Below are 15554 nucleotides of genomic sequence, written 5' to 3'. Positions count from 1 at the left end.
TTGAGAAATATACACTATATAGATATATAATATGAAAAGCTATACCATGATGTATCTAGTAACGTTGATTTGGCACGATAGATGTTGATAAAACGTTTTCTGAAAACTTGTTAAACATTTACATCTTTTGACTTTTGGAAAAAATTATATGCCTTATTTTACTGAACGGAGGTAGTATCATTTATGCATAGCATAGTCGTCAAGTTCTTGTGATGTATACGTGTAGGTAGCTTGACAAACTTAATATTTTGAGAGAACATAATCATTATACTGAATATTGTTGTTAAAAAATCATTTCCAGAATCAAAGAGAATACATGAAAAATAGGTGGGCTTGGAGTGGACCGGTCCATCACATTTGCTGGTTCGGTTGTTGGGCTACGTTCGGTTGAGATCCGGCGTTTCTGAAACCGCAAACGGGCCGAACTCGCTATGAAAACAATCTCAAAACAAAAACAAAATAGGACCACCGTCACCGGGGCCTCCTATACACCGACCGGGTCGGTGCGGACGCGGTGCCGCACACCCCCGACCCGGCGGTTATGTAGTGGGCCGCGGCCCATCAGGTAAGGTCGTTTTTATTTTTATTTTTATTTTTCTTATTCTATTTCTTTTTCTTTTATGTTTACATATTTTTATGTTTTAAAGATTTTTTTAATCCGTTTTAAATCTGGAAGTTTAATTTTTTATCTTTCTTAAAAATATTTTTTTCAAAAAATATTTTTTTAGAATATCTTTTTCCAAAATTTGAATATTTTTTTTAGATTGAACATTTTTCAAAATTTGAACATTTTTAGAATGAACAATTTTTCAAAAATTTATTTTTTCCCAAAATTTGAACATTTTTAAAAAATGAACATATTTTAAATTTGAACATTTTTCTATTATGAACATTTTTCGGATACAAACAATTTTTAGCTTTGAACATTTTTTTTGAACACTTTTGAAATTTGAATTTTTTCGAATTTAAACTATTTTCAAATTTGAACTTTTTCAATTTTGAACAAAAATAAAAATAAACAGAAAAGAAAAGGAAACAAAAAAGAAAACAGAAAAAAGAAAAAAGAAAAAACAGAAACAAAAACAGAAAGCGAAAAAGAGAAAAAAGGTGAAAATGGGTCGGGCCCAATACACGCACCAGGGTGTATGGAGGCACCGACCTGGTCGGTGTATAGGATTTCCCGTCACCTCTCATCTCTCAAAAGATCTTGTGAGATTGAATTAATGAACGAGAGAAATAAAACAGTTTGCACAATTGTCACGGACTATTGTGTTCTGAAGCACATTGAGCGATTGATCTGAAACCTCCGTACGTGGTTCACCTCGAATTTCCACAAGTGTATAGGCTGTCAGCTATTGAAATAGGTAGGATCTTACCACGGAGCACTACTAACTAGCTAGCTCGTCGCTCGTTGGAAGGGGCGACGTCAATCGATCACCTTCCATTTGGCCACTCTGCATATGGAGCAGTCCAAGCTGAGCCACGCCGAGGCACCTCCTGAGGTCAAACTCAGAGATAGTCAGATGGTGTCCATCGATCCGTGTCCAACTCCCGTAGGCTCGCACACCTCCAGATTTGGTTTTGTTAATTATCCTGAATAGCTGGTCACTCACTTTGGTGTGCGCGCGTTGATTTGATCGGGGTTTGACACATCGAGATCGTCGATGGGTGGATTTTGGGGAAGGCAGGGGAGAAGGACACGGAGATGCAAGGCAAGGCAGGGCCCGACAGCGGGAATGCCTCACGCTGAAGACCAACTCCCAGGTTCTTGTGCGCGCGGAGATAATAGAATCGGGGGTGGTCAGAATGAGGAGCTCGAATCTGTTTTGGGCGAACGACAGTACACATCTCTTGCACATCCGTGCACCTTCTCCCTAGGGTGTTATGGGAGAATTGGTTATTTACCCAAAAGTTCATCAGCCTTGGATCATCTACCCAAAGTTGATTGCACCTTGGTTAAATACCCAACAAAAGGCTTAGTTGTGTTTATGATTTACCCAAAAGGGGTCTTGTGTAAACTTACAAATTACCATTTAATTGGCCATGAAAATGACTACTTTGGGGCAAGTCTGTTTCAATCACTGTCTGTACTGAAGCCTGGGGAATATCTGACCTGATCTGTACATGTTTTAATAAAAGAACGCAGCCCAAAATTAGATCTTTATGTATGTGGAAATATGCATGCACGTGTGGGCTGTCATTTATATGAACGCATGCAGCTTTCCACGGTTCTGCCGAAACTGATCACAAGCATGTATATGGCTTCCATGAGGCTGCAAATAATATGAATCAGTTCATCAACTACCTCCGATTGAAGTATACTAATCAAGTGCCGACTCACCCTGTACTGACCAACGAATTTTCGGAGGCGCTTGTCTGGCCGCTTGTCTGGCCGTACAACAACATTAGAAATAGCAGAAGAATGGAATCCGGGACATACATGCGCACGGCGGCCAGACGTATGGGCACGGCACATGCAGACGACGACTATCACAAGCAGATGATGTTGATAAAAGTTGGACAGCGTCGGGATGGTTGAAAGGTGTCTCTCAATTGTGGATGCGGAGGCGATTGATCAGCCGCCGGGAACGGCGCTGACTGGAGGCGCACATATGTTGAACTCGATATGGTCGAGGAGGGTTTCAATCTGATCAGATCAAAGCTGGTCCACCAACCGGTCTGTGACTAACTCTAATTAGGGTCCTGATGTAATTATCTTTTTATTTTTACGTCCTTGTTGGGTATTTAACCAAGGTACAATGAACTTTGGGTAGATGATCCAAGGCTGGTGAACTTTTGGATAAATAACCAATTACCTGCATGATCAATGACGGGAGTCGACTGAGTATCAGATAAAGATTTGGTGGAGCATCTCGTGTCGATAGTCCCGCAACCCTTGTTTTTTTTGAAGTGAGTGCCGCAACCCTTGTTGGTTGAAGTTCCCAAGGTTGTGAGAAGCGGGGAGCGAACTAGTTGTGGACGTGAAGAATACTCAAATGTGGAAATGAAATTGACAAAATAAAGTAGAAAGGATTCGAAAATGCAGTTGTGAACCCGAGCTCATATGATCCTACTTCGATAAAAGAAAATATAGAAAATTGGGAAAAAATCAAAAAATCTGATTGTTGTTTACAACAAACATGAGAATGTTTTCTAACAGGAAGCAACACTACGGTGAGAAATGATAAATTTTGTGGTTTATGCAAAAATAATAAAACTTGTTGATGTCTGTAGCATTTAGATTTGTTGTTTGCAACAATTAGATTTATCTTTTTTGCAGACCAGTACATGCATTTTTTCTAGGAGTTTTTTAGCATGCTATTAGAATACATGTTCATATTCATCCCATCTAGCACGGGTACTAATTAGCTATATTTCTCAGCCTAGCCCATCCCATCCCCCACGGATATGGCCCAGCAGGCCAACATCAAGCGATGGAAGACAAACGAGGGAGAGATCGTGGGAAATGTGTCGATCAAGAAACAGGAAAACTGAAAAAGAGAGAAGAAGCCACGCTAATCAATCTCCTCCAAAGCCCTCGTGCTAGGCGAGGCTTGGCCGGTGATTCGTGTCTCCTGATCTCACCTCTCATGGCTCTCGGCATCGTACCGGCAGCCACGCTAGGTCACCATAGGCCAGCGGCCGTGATTCCCCCGCATAGCTCCTCCGGTCCACCCTAAACCTGACCGTTACTGTCTTTGTGACGCCTAGGCCGACGACCACTTCACGACAATAAAAAATTCAACACAATCCTTGGTAATGTATTGTATATGATCCGCTAGCCTGATTTTTTTTCGGGAAGCATACATGAGAACTACATGTTAAATATATAAGAAGAAAGAAGCCAAGAAATACAAGGTTACAGGGAAGCATCAAGCCCAAAAGAAAAAGAGAGAAATAAAAAAAACTGAGGAAACGACCTACAGAACCAAGAAGGCGGCCAGCGGGTAGGAGAAAACCAAACAAAAAAAAATAAAAGAGGCCTACGCCAACAGAGGTGTAAAACGGCCAGCACTTGCGACCGACCAAAGTTTCACTTCCTTCTTGATGTGGGCAACAAAGGTTTGGATCGGTGTAGATAAATTCTCGAAGACTCTGCCATTTCTTTCCCTCCATGTCATCCAGGTGGTGAGCATCACAAGTGAATCCATGCGACTTTTGTTTGCTCTTGGAACGTTCGATCTCATAGATTCCCACCATGAACTAAGAGGCTTATCCATGGAAGGCACTACCTGATGAAATCCAGCCCAGTTTAGGATTGCTCCCCATATAATGTTTACGACCGTACAACCGATAAAAACATGCCGAGAACTCTCTGTGATAAAATTGCAGAAAACACAATGCTCAATATGAGGCAGCTTGCGTTTTGCAAGTATGTCCGCTGTCCACACCCTTCCCCTCATGAATATCCTCATTGAGTATGATTTTTCTCAAACAGTGTTAAGTCAGGTCATTTATACTTTTACTGAATATTCTACAAAGTCATAATTCTTATGGTTAGGTTTCATCAACATGGATAAATTCATTATAAGAGGAAATAGCTCTAGCAGTAATAAAGCCTTAGTACCTCAAGGTGAAGTTAGCAATGCTGAGCCTAAAAGAGCGAAGATTAAGCTTCATATGGATGACATTTCAAGGTTACAAGAATTGCAAATTCAATTACCGAAAATCATCGATAGAAATTAGTGGTATGTTTTCTATTTTTGACTTTACGTACTCTTAATTCCATTTGTAATACCTATTTACAATGTATACATACTACTGTACATGCAGAGTTGTACATGCTTTTGAAATCTCACTCTTGAGTGATCATGGTGCCAAAGATACCGTGATGGATATGGATCAGACCTTTACTAATTGGTATTGATCTACACAAATTTATTGTTTTTACATGTTCATTGGCTAATTATCGTTTGTGCAACTTATTAAGCATTCGTACATTTTTTCTAGGGATTTATCATACAATTTTATTGTTATAACAAGAATTGTTTTGGACATGTGTAAGTCAGCTCCCTCCTTTGTCCATTTGTGGGCCCGCCATTGAGCTCGGGAGCTGAAAAATCATGTCTGAAAGGAGTTCTTTTATTATATTAATCTGTGCACTCTTTTTTCGAAATATAGTGCACCTGGGTTTTCGTGAAAGTTAAATTACACTAACTTCGACCATGTTTGTTGAGAAAAATATCTATATCTATAATACTGAATGTATTCCATATTAAAATATACTTTGTGATGTTTCTAGTGGTATTGATTTAATATTTTAGATGTTGATATTTTCTTATATGAACTTGTTCAAATTTTACTCGATTTGACTTAAAAAATGCACTATATTTTGGCGTAGAGGAAGTACGTGCAGTTATTGCTCCTCGAGTTATAGATGAAAGAGATAACGGATAAGAACTCACAACTTCATGCTAAGTTGAGAAACCTTGAGGGAAAATGGTTTAGATGGCTCAGGCCACCCAGCAAAAGGTTTATGGACAACCGTGAGTTTTTTCGATAAATGGAATATATTAATATCAGAAAATACAAATTACACTCAGCCTCTGCAACAACACAACACCCTAATGACAAGTACGGATGCACACAATCAAAAAGGGAAAAAGAAAACTAAGAAACAAAAGTCCCGCTACAACATTCTAGGCCTAGCAATAACAATACATCGACCACCAAGACAACACCTGAAATACAGACCACTAGTAGAAAAAATGCCTTCCATCCCAACCTATTAGTCCCCAAATACTTTGACCCGGGACTAATGGGTCTTTAGTCCCGGTTCTGGTGGTGAACCGAGACTAATGCTCGGGGCAACCGGGACTAAAGGGCTACGGTGGGCTACGGCCAGGGCAAGAACCTTTAAACCGGGACTAAAGGGTACCCTTTAGTCCCGGTTGGTATCCCCAACCGGGACTAAAGGGTACCCTTTTTATTTTCGTACATTAAAGGGATCGCCTTTTCTAGCACTCGTAAAATAGAAAATAAAATGATAGAAAATTCAAAAAAATAAAATGTTTTCACATTCTTGTATGTTATGCAACTTAGTATTAGGGAAAATTAACAAATTTGAATTTTCATTTTTTTTGCAAAAAAGTTTTGAAAAATGGTAAAACCGCAACAACTTTTGCATACCACGTCAAAAAAAAACGTATAATATATCGAAATGATCATGGGAAAAAGTTACATCCGAATTCATTTTTAGATTCTCAAAATTCCAAATGAAAATATGAAAGCAGGAGGATTTTAGTTTTTGCTATAAATTATGGATTTTATATATTTTTTATTTTTTTAAAACCTAAAATTAATAATTGCATCCTGCATAAAGATTACTATCATTTTTACCCAATTTTTTGATTTTCAAATTTTTAGGTTTTAGGTTTGGCAAAAAATATATTTAATTAATTAATAAAATTAAAAATAATACAAATTAAAAAGTTAATGTTTATTTATTTATTCAAGATTATTATTACATCATTACTTTGTTTATTAAAAGAATTATTTGAAATCCAAACAATAAAGAAATGCATCGATCAACATGTTAATAGGATTGATATGATACTACTATCACATACATGCGCGCGAAGCACTTGGATGCGGAACGGGATGGAACTCAGAAGTTAAGCGTGCTAGTGCTAGAGTAGTGGGAGGATGGGTGACCGAGCGGGAAGTTTGACCACGAGTATGTAATTTGACTAGAGATAAGTGTAGTTAGAGATAGAGACTAAACTATGCAAATAACTGAAATAGTAGAAATTCTGAAAAAAATAGAAAAAAAGAGGGAGTGAAAAATAATTAGAAACCCAAATGAATTAAAAAATTAACTCGAAATAGCCTTTAGTCCCGGTTCGTGTTACAAACCGGGACTAAAGGTTCTTCGCCCCGGCGCATGCCAGCCGCCCACGTGGCGGGGCCTTTAGTCCCGGTTCGTAAGCAACCGGGACTAAAGGGGGGGGGGCTTTAGTCGCGCATAATTATCCCGGTTGCGCAACCGGGATTAATGGCCCTTGCGAACCGGGACTAAAGCACTTTTTTCTACCAGTGGACTCTCCAAAGCGACGCCTCCAAGAAGAAAACAGTGCACCGGCCGCCGTCGTCGCCCGACCAAAGATCTTAGGTTTTCACCCGAAGATAGTCCCCGCTCTCAAAAGCCTCCAACAAGGTCATTGCTAGGCACAACCGGTTAAAGTCAGACCTTGGATTTTCACCATGAAAGGTAGGACTCTGAACTTCACATGTGTTGCCGCCCCCACTTTCATACCATTACTGTGAAGCCCGGAACACCAAGCAAGTCCCTCAACAGCGCGGAGACTTAAATCTCCATTAGCTAGACCTCTGATCCGGCATTCATGATATTCTCTTCTTCTTACTTCACCATGGACCAAAATGTCACTTGATGTCAACACAGAACAGAGCTTCGCGCCGCTTCCTCCAGAACCAAACGGCTGGAATAAAAACATGGGTGCGCACGACCGAATACCACCCGATCCAGCAAACTCCAGACAAAAGATGCACTGTTACATTCACCGACGGCGCCTTCCAGAACTCAACACTCCGGCCAGACAAGAAGGGCAGACCTCAGGAAGGTCTCCATCTTCGCGCAAGAGAAACCCTAGGACCACCACCTTCAAACTGCGAAACAAACGAGCAGGCCCCCTCACCGCCATCTGCTAGCCAGCGAAAACGAAGGAGGAATCGGTGGACGCACCATCCGAGACCCACGCGACCCAGATCGAAGGCCTGCCAATCCACGCGGTCTTGGATGCCGGTACCACACCATCCACACCTCGCAAAGTCGCTGCCCCTCCTCGCGCCGTCAGCTGAACCGACGAAGGGTCTGTGTGGGAACCAGACCCGCAGCCACCACCACCACCCATCGTCGGAAGGCCATGGAAGGAGCAGCCGCCGCCGCACATCGGGGGATCTCCGCCCGGACGCCGTGCTCGCCTCCCCGCAGCAGCCACCCCAGCCGCCACATCAGGTCGTCGCCACGACCACCCCCCGACCCCCTTTGGCGACGGGGCCTGCCGCCACCGTGGCCGGCGCCGACCGCAGCGGCGGAGGGAGGGATGCGAAGGGGGGACGGTGGCTGGCGGCGCTAGGGTTCGCCCTGGCGTCGCGAGGACGTGCACCGGTTCGTGAAGTGATCCAAGGACCTAGCTAGTCATTCCCGGACAACCGTGAGTGAAAAGAGAAGTAGATCCACTAAAAAAATGTGTAAAAAGAGAAGTACCTGAGAGTGAAGATGAGGTTGTGTGTGAGAAATCAAGCGTAAAGCTAACAATAGACTCGGTTTTGAAGGTTTTATAATGGTAAAGCCAATAATACACTCGGTAAAGCTATATCAAATGAGTTGCAACATTCCTTCCTGATCAGTCGTCCAATGAACTAAAAAAATGGTTCATAACTAACAAGGTGCAAGAGAGACACGCATTTCCATATAAAAAATGCATGGAATCGAACAGAGCAGAAGTAGCAGTAACCTATAAAGTTTAAACAAGGTTTGTATGGGAAGAACTTTGTCGACAAGTATTGGCTTTAATGTTTATATTATGCATGGTTTAGTTATCTTGCATAATTAACACTTCTAGGGTTTATGGGCCGGTCCTCACTTTCATCTGCAGTATACCCAGTACTTTGTTCAAATTCATATAGAGGTGTAGATTCTCCAACAAGAAGGCTTTCTGCCTCTGTCTCTACACCTACACGTATCCAAGGATGAACCGAAAGCTTCCTCAACCTGTTGAGCTCATCGGCGACATCTTTCATCGAGGGCCGGTTGTCTCCGCACATATCTAGGCATCTCTTAGCTAGGTCTGCAAGTCCACTCAATAGCTCCATGCTCTCTTGGCCTTTCACGTGACTCACCAACACATCATCGAGATTGTTCCCCTTCATAGCAGATAGGAAAAGCAACGACAAGCTTCTTGGCTTCTCACACCCTTCAAGCTTCAGTGGCAACTGGCCTGTGAGAATCTCTAAGAGGATAACTCCGAAGCTATATACGTCGCTTTTGTCTGTTAACTGACATGTTTGCATGTACTCAGGATCAAGGTAACCACAAGTACCTTGAACCATTGTGACAAACTGCTCTTTGTCGGATGGGGCTAGTATGGATGCTCCAAAGTCTGACACTTTTGCCATGTAGTTTTCATCAAGAAGAATGTTCGAACTTTTCACATCACCATGAATTATTGGGGGAGATGCGTATGAATGGAGGAAGTGGAGTCCTTCGGCTGCTTCATGGGCAATCCTCAAGAGAGTGCTAAAGGAGATTTGCAGTGCTCGGTTCTTGCCGTGGATAAGCTCGAACAAAGTACCATTCGGGACAAACTCATATACCAGAATTGGAACTTCCACCTCAAGGCAACAACCCAACAGTTTAACAATGTTCTTGTGATTGATTTGGGACAAAATGAGCATCTCCTTGCCAAATTCTTTCTTCTGCCTTTCATCAACCAAGAAACATCTTTTAATTGCAGCTGGGATGTTGTTCTTTACTACTCCTTTATAGACCATTCCATGGCCTCCTTTTCCAAGTATTCTGCTATTATCATAGTTGTCAGTGATTTGTATGAGTTCAGCTTCTGAAAAGACGGTGAACGCAAGACCTTTCTCTGATTTCATCCTATCAAATAAAAGCAAGCCTCCATGCTCAAGAAAATGCTCCTGCTTAACTTTGTTCAATTTTCTCTTCTGAATTACCATCTGTACCCAGAAGACAATGATAATGATGATAATCATTAGACCAAATGATCCTATTGTAACTCCTGCATAAACACATCACGCGAGACAATCATTTTTCAGGTTGTGGAGTGAAAGAGAGAGAGAGACAGAGAGATTAAAGCAAGCATGATTGATTGATTGGTGCTCTTTGGCCAATGTTAGATGCAATATTGGTTATAAATTTATATTCTTTACATTGCACAAGATGAGATAAAGTAACAGTCTAGCTAGGTTGTCGATTTTTTTGGACGTTACCTATTATTAAGCTGGTGTCAGGGTTGCATGTATTGCTTTTCTCACTATACTTTTTCCCTACTCGGCAAGAACACTTGCGTCCTCCAACAGTATTGCGGCAAAAGCCATCTGAAGGGCATGGGTTTTTATAGCATTCATTAACATCTGCAGCAAAATTAGCAAAACCAAAGGTTATCATCTCAAATAAAAGGGCCCCTCGTCCGATCCAGAGGGAAATATGGTTGTCATTAATATACGTACATACATGCTGACATTCTTATTAAGCTAAATAGTACCTTTGCATCCGCCTGGAAGATAAGGGTTGCCTTCATACCCATGGGTGCAATTGCACATGTACCCTAGATCATTGATAGAATCCACACACATGCTGTTGCTGCTGAGGCAAGCGTAAGTACCTGTCTTATTCTGTTTTGCGACATCACACGAGTTGGCATCTCTTATAGCCCAATCAAATATCATAGGCGCCCGCCCACCACCATACGAGTCATTAAACTTCTTGGTGCTTATGTACTCAGCGCTGAATCTGAATTGTGCTGCCTCCATCACTACCGCATAGCTGCACGGGCTGAACTTCCAGGTTTGACTCTGACTCGCGTTGACCGAGTCTTGGAACTGTGTTTCGTAGAAGTAAATCCTCTTGGGTATGGTAGTCTGGGAGCAACCAATACCGGAGCAGACCCCGTCCACTAAGTCTGACAGGTTGCGGCATGTTGCGACGCCATAGCCTCGGTAGCCTGTGATATCGTAGTCAGACATCAAGGCGAGGGCGCAACATCCGATGACTGTAAACCTGTTTCGGATGTTTGAGACACGGTACGGAGAAGAAGGGCTTCCTTTGTTGACCCCTCCATAACGGCCAAGCTGCTCCATGCTCTTGGTAGAGGTGTTGTAGCAGTACCCCACGATGTAATTCAGCACCCGGACAGTGCTATTAGTCAAGGAGATATTGAGCACCTCAAAGGCACCCCTGAATGGCCTGGAGACGCCCCCTTGGACCTCATCACAACTGAGGTCGAAGCCTTCCGCGAGGGAGCAGTTCGGAATCTTCAGATCAATACCGAATGGATACGGTATATCAACATTGCCACATTTTCTTCGGCACTCTGAGCTAGGAACCGCAGCTCCAGGGCCATATTGCGCTGCAAGCAATATGAGACCGAGGCCAAGCTGCAAGAACATTGCCATATCCTTCGGCTGGAGAGCAAGTAAACATGACACTGTCAGCTAAACTGGCGAAAAAAAAGGCAAACTGGCACTCGTTTCACAAAACCTGATGGGTGCCTTAGAAAAGGAGGCCACGTGCCTATGCTTTGGTATACCCCCTCACCAAACTCATAAAGAAAATTTTACCTTAGTTTCTTTGGAACACGTGACTATGCTCTGATACGTTCCCTCCCCAAACTCAAACACAACAACGGGTGAGATCGTTCCCCATCCCTTTATAATTAAAGGAAACCAGCCAATTGCGCATGTACGGATCCAGACAATTAGATCATGTGTACGTGCAAAAGCCTTACGACCGTGGTTAGCGCCGGCACTCCTGACATAGGCTTGATGTTTCTTTTTTTTTTAAACGAGGGCAAAAGTTTTGCCCATTCATTGATTAAGCAAGGAGTTTACAAGAAAGTAAAAGTTTTAGATATAATACAAGTTACTCTCGCGGCATCAAATTACTCAAATTTTTAGCACCCGCTAAAACCCAAAGCGTAGCTTCTTTTTTTAATCCTCTCGAAGACGACTTGCGAAGGGGCGTGCTTGTTCTTGAAAACTCTATCGTTTCTCTCATTCCAAACCTCCCAAATAATGAGCATGGCAAGAGACGCCATACCCTTGCGGTCATGCCCCGTAGATATCATGGTCCACCATTCCGGGAAGGAGAAACCCGCCCAACTGTTGGCATGAGTGGCCGGAATGTCGAACCCATCTTTGGCCATGTCCCAAAGACGCAAGGTGAAGCGGCAATGGACTAGAAGGTGATCGACCGACTCCGTGCATTGTTTGCATAAAGGACAAACCCCACAGTTTGGCCAACCCCGTTTGCCAAGCGGTCGGATGTCCAAATTCTATTTTGGAAAGCAAGCTAGGTAAACAACTTAATCTTTGGGGGCGTCCACATCTTCCACATCGACTTGTATAGACTTGATGTTTCGCCGCCGAATAATCCGACACTTGTCCACGAACATGTCCAGGTCAATTGCAAACAATTTCCGAAAAATTATCCGGCCAAGAGCCATTGATCGTGCAAAAAAATACAGGGGCTGGCCAGACTTGTTTCCGGACATGTCCGGCCCCAACGTGAACTGCCAGGACTTGTGGACGGACATGTGGGGGAACATGTTTGGCCACTTGTCAACCTGAAAATCGACATCACCGGCTGTCGATTTGGAGTGGATCGATCGTGCACCTGGTTGGATATAATATTAGGCTGGCCAATTTAACTTAATCAATTAATTATGGGTAATTACCACTTTACCTCAATGAGTTTGGGGAGGTGGTGTACCGAAGACAAGCCTTCAAAGAAAAAATAGAAACAGAAAAATAAGGGAAAGTACGCCTTATATGAAACTCGAGAGATAGAAGATCCATGACATACATTGCTGAAATTATCTATGAGGTCCAAACGCATGTCATGATCCTCCAAATTCCTAAGGTTGAGCCGTTCCATTAGAATTTCATAATATCCCCAACAAACTCATTACTCTGTTCCAACGCACCCTAGAGGTAGTTTTCTTATAAGGTTCTACTACTTCAAAATTTTATTTAAACTCTACTTCCAAGCTAGCTAGTTGGAGGTGAGATAAAATAAGAACATCTACTTGCTACAGCCTGCTTAGCAAAAGCAGGATTTGAGCTTGACAACATAACTCTCTGCCTTCGGCAACAGAAGCGTGCAGAAACTATATTTGGATATCGCATGAGCTCAGAAATTCAGAGTCTATCATCGAACCTACCAGAAAAACGAACTGAAAGGTGATAAAAGACAAATTCACCTGAAAGGCTGAAATAACGAGGGGGGATGTTGAGTTGCGGCAGAATTGAAGAAGTGCCTCGGGGGATTTTCTTTTGCTCCAGGATCTCTCTTTCCTAAGAAACCAAAGCACCGAACCTCTAGGGAGTAGTTGTTTTCTGAAGAACAGCCAACACAGGGCGTTTGTTATGTATACAGGCAGAGGTCTTCTGGCCAACGGTCCGTCAGGAACTAGTCAAAACAAAGTACATTAACATGAGCACATGGAAGACTTCGTTAGAGCAGACCCTCTGATCAACTCTTCTATAATGCGATTTCACACGAGGACAGCACCTCCGAAACATATTCCACAACAGGAACTGCAGACTTACAGCTAAGAATATTGGCGTTGAGTGCAAGTGCCGTGCATGCTGACGGTGCGTTAAGTGTCCTATATGGATATATCCATTGGATTAGCAACTCGGTATCTAAATTCCGGATATTCAATGATTTTTCACCATCCACAGGCTCCACAGCCAACTAAACAACACGAGTATTTGGTGCAACGAGGACGGATTAGCAACTGGGTATATCTAGATTCCGGATATTCAATGATTTTTCACCTTCCACAGGCTCCGCAGTCAACTAAACGACATGAGTATTTGGTGCAAGGAGTACGGCTCTCAATTCTCAACTCTGAACCTGTTACTCCCACTGGTGGAAAAAGGGGCTTTGGTCGCGGTTGGCAACTGCCATTAGTCGCGGTGGCCCAACCGCGACCAAAGTAGCGCGACTAAAGGCCCCCCTTTAGTCGCGGTTCCTACGAACCGCGACTAAAGGCCCATCCACGTGGGCCGCAGAGCGAACGCCGGGCGGAGGACCTTTAGTCGCGGTTCTTCCGGCCAACCGCGACTAAAGGCCTCCGCAGAGGTTTAGGGTTTAGCCCCCCTCCCCCTAAATCTGGTTTCTTTTTAATTTGTATTATTTTATTTCTTTTGGGTTTTAATTTTGAAGGAGTTTCACATATTCTACGGTACTTGTATACATACATACATATGAATGTACAATTTCAAACAAATTTGAAATTAGAACCAAAAAGAATTCAAGAGGAATATACAATATATATTCAATATCGGATGACCATATACAATATATATTCAATATCGGATGACCATATACAATTTTGAACAAGTTAGTTACAAATTCCGGTGCGTATAAAGATCTACGTCATCGTAATAGTGTTCTCCTCTAGGATCGATGACTTCCCTCGCCAACCATTCAGCTAGTTCCTCTTGAAGTGGTCGGAAGCGAGCTTCGGACTAAGCGTCTTCCGGAGGTTATTCCTCGGGATGTTGTTCTCACACGTCCGGTCCCGCTCATTGCGGTATCTCCGGATCCTCTCACAAACATAGTATCCACATAGATTGGTCCCCGGTGGTCGAGTATCCCCGATCGTCGGCACTGCCATTTTAAAATGTAGCTCTTTTTGAATTCACCGACCTTGGTATCTACGAACCGTCTCCAAACCCTACGAGGCAAAGAAAATTAAATAAACAAGAGAGTTATTAATTAGTTACTTGATATTAGGAAATGATGAACGAAATAGGCCGATCGATATAGAGCGCAAATGAATGAAAATAATTACTTTTGCATCATTTTTCTCATGTCGCCCCAAAGCGCCGGATCCATATTCGCAGAGTCGTGGACGAGAACCGAGGAGGTCCGAACTTTAATTACCATAAGAATCCGGTGGAACCTGCGGACACGATACATGCACAGCCATGCATAACTCATCGATTAGCCACATACCATGCATGGAGTAAACAAAAGAGAATGTGCTCAAGACAGAAACACTCACCCAAAATGGTAAGGAAATAGAATATCACTTTTCTCTTGCTGTTTTCTAATAAACCGCCACGAGGTCTTCCTCCACGTCGGCGGGGTGGTGTTCTAACACATATGAATTAACGATGTGTGGGTCAATGAACCCAACATCATGGATGTTCCTTATTCGCATTTCCCGCTTCTTCATTCTGCATAATATATAGCGTACACAACAAGATAGTTAGGACAATATATATATATATATATATATATATATATATATATATATATATATATATATAGTGCGAGGCAATGAACGAGATGGGGTAGAAATTAATAAATCACTTACGAACGTAGCAGCCGATGATAGATTTGTCGAGCTCGCGCAGATTGAACAGTCGGAACAATTCACTCGGAGGAATTTGTACCCGGTAACGTTTGAAGTGATGCACATATTTAACTTCCGCATAGATATAGTCTTTGGCGTTTTCATGTTTTATGTAACCCTTGTACCAATTTAGCGAGACCTTTCATTTGTCGAGGTAGATCCTCTTCTCGCGCAGGCTCGATGAGAGGGCCATTCTTCACATATGTAAATACTACGTCCTTCATTGGCGCCTCATCAAGGCCTAACGAGTGCACGAAGAGTGATACCTAACTCGGCCGCTTGTTCTCCGGCACTCGTTACAGTCAATCCATGTGCTGCCGCAGCTGCTATGATATCGGGGGCATCCGGACCGACGGCTTGCACTATGAGCGGGGCGATCGATTGTTTACTTTGTTCCCCGAGTTGGGCAACTTCTTTCCC

General features: G+C 42.8%; 1 protein-coding gene across 1 annotated transcript; it reads right to left on the bottom strand.

Moving 5' to 3' along the window:
• Positions 1 to 8559: 8559 nt before the first annotated feature.
• Positions 8560 to 11169, bottom strand: LOC124668463 (wall-associated receptor kinase 5-like). Its single transcript, XM_047205595.1, has 3 exons — positions 10251 to 11169; positions 9976 to 10119; positions 8560 to 9764 (listed from the first exon to the last, which is right to left on the bottom strand). Exons 1-3 carry the CDS (start codon positions 11158 to 11160, stop codon positions 8560 to 8562), a joined length of 2259 nt encoding a protein of 752 aa, XP_047061551.1. The 5' UTR covers positions 11161 to 11169.
• Positions 11170 to 15554: the final 4385 nt, after the last annotated feature.

Source organism: Lolium rigidum, chromosome 6 (assembly GCF_022539505.1).
Source record: "Lolium rigidum isolate FL_2022 chromosome 6, APGP_CSIRO_Lrig_0.1, whole genome shotgun sequence".
Taxonomy (NCBI): domain Eukaryota; kingdom Viridiplantae; phylum Streptophyta; class Magnoliopsida; order Poales; family Poaceae; genus Lolium; species Lolium rigidum.
Note: the sequence above shows the minus strand (reverse complement) of the source record. Positions and strands in the feature narration are given on the sequence as shown.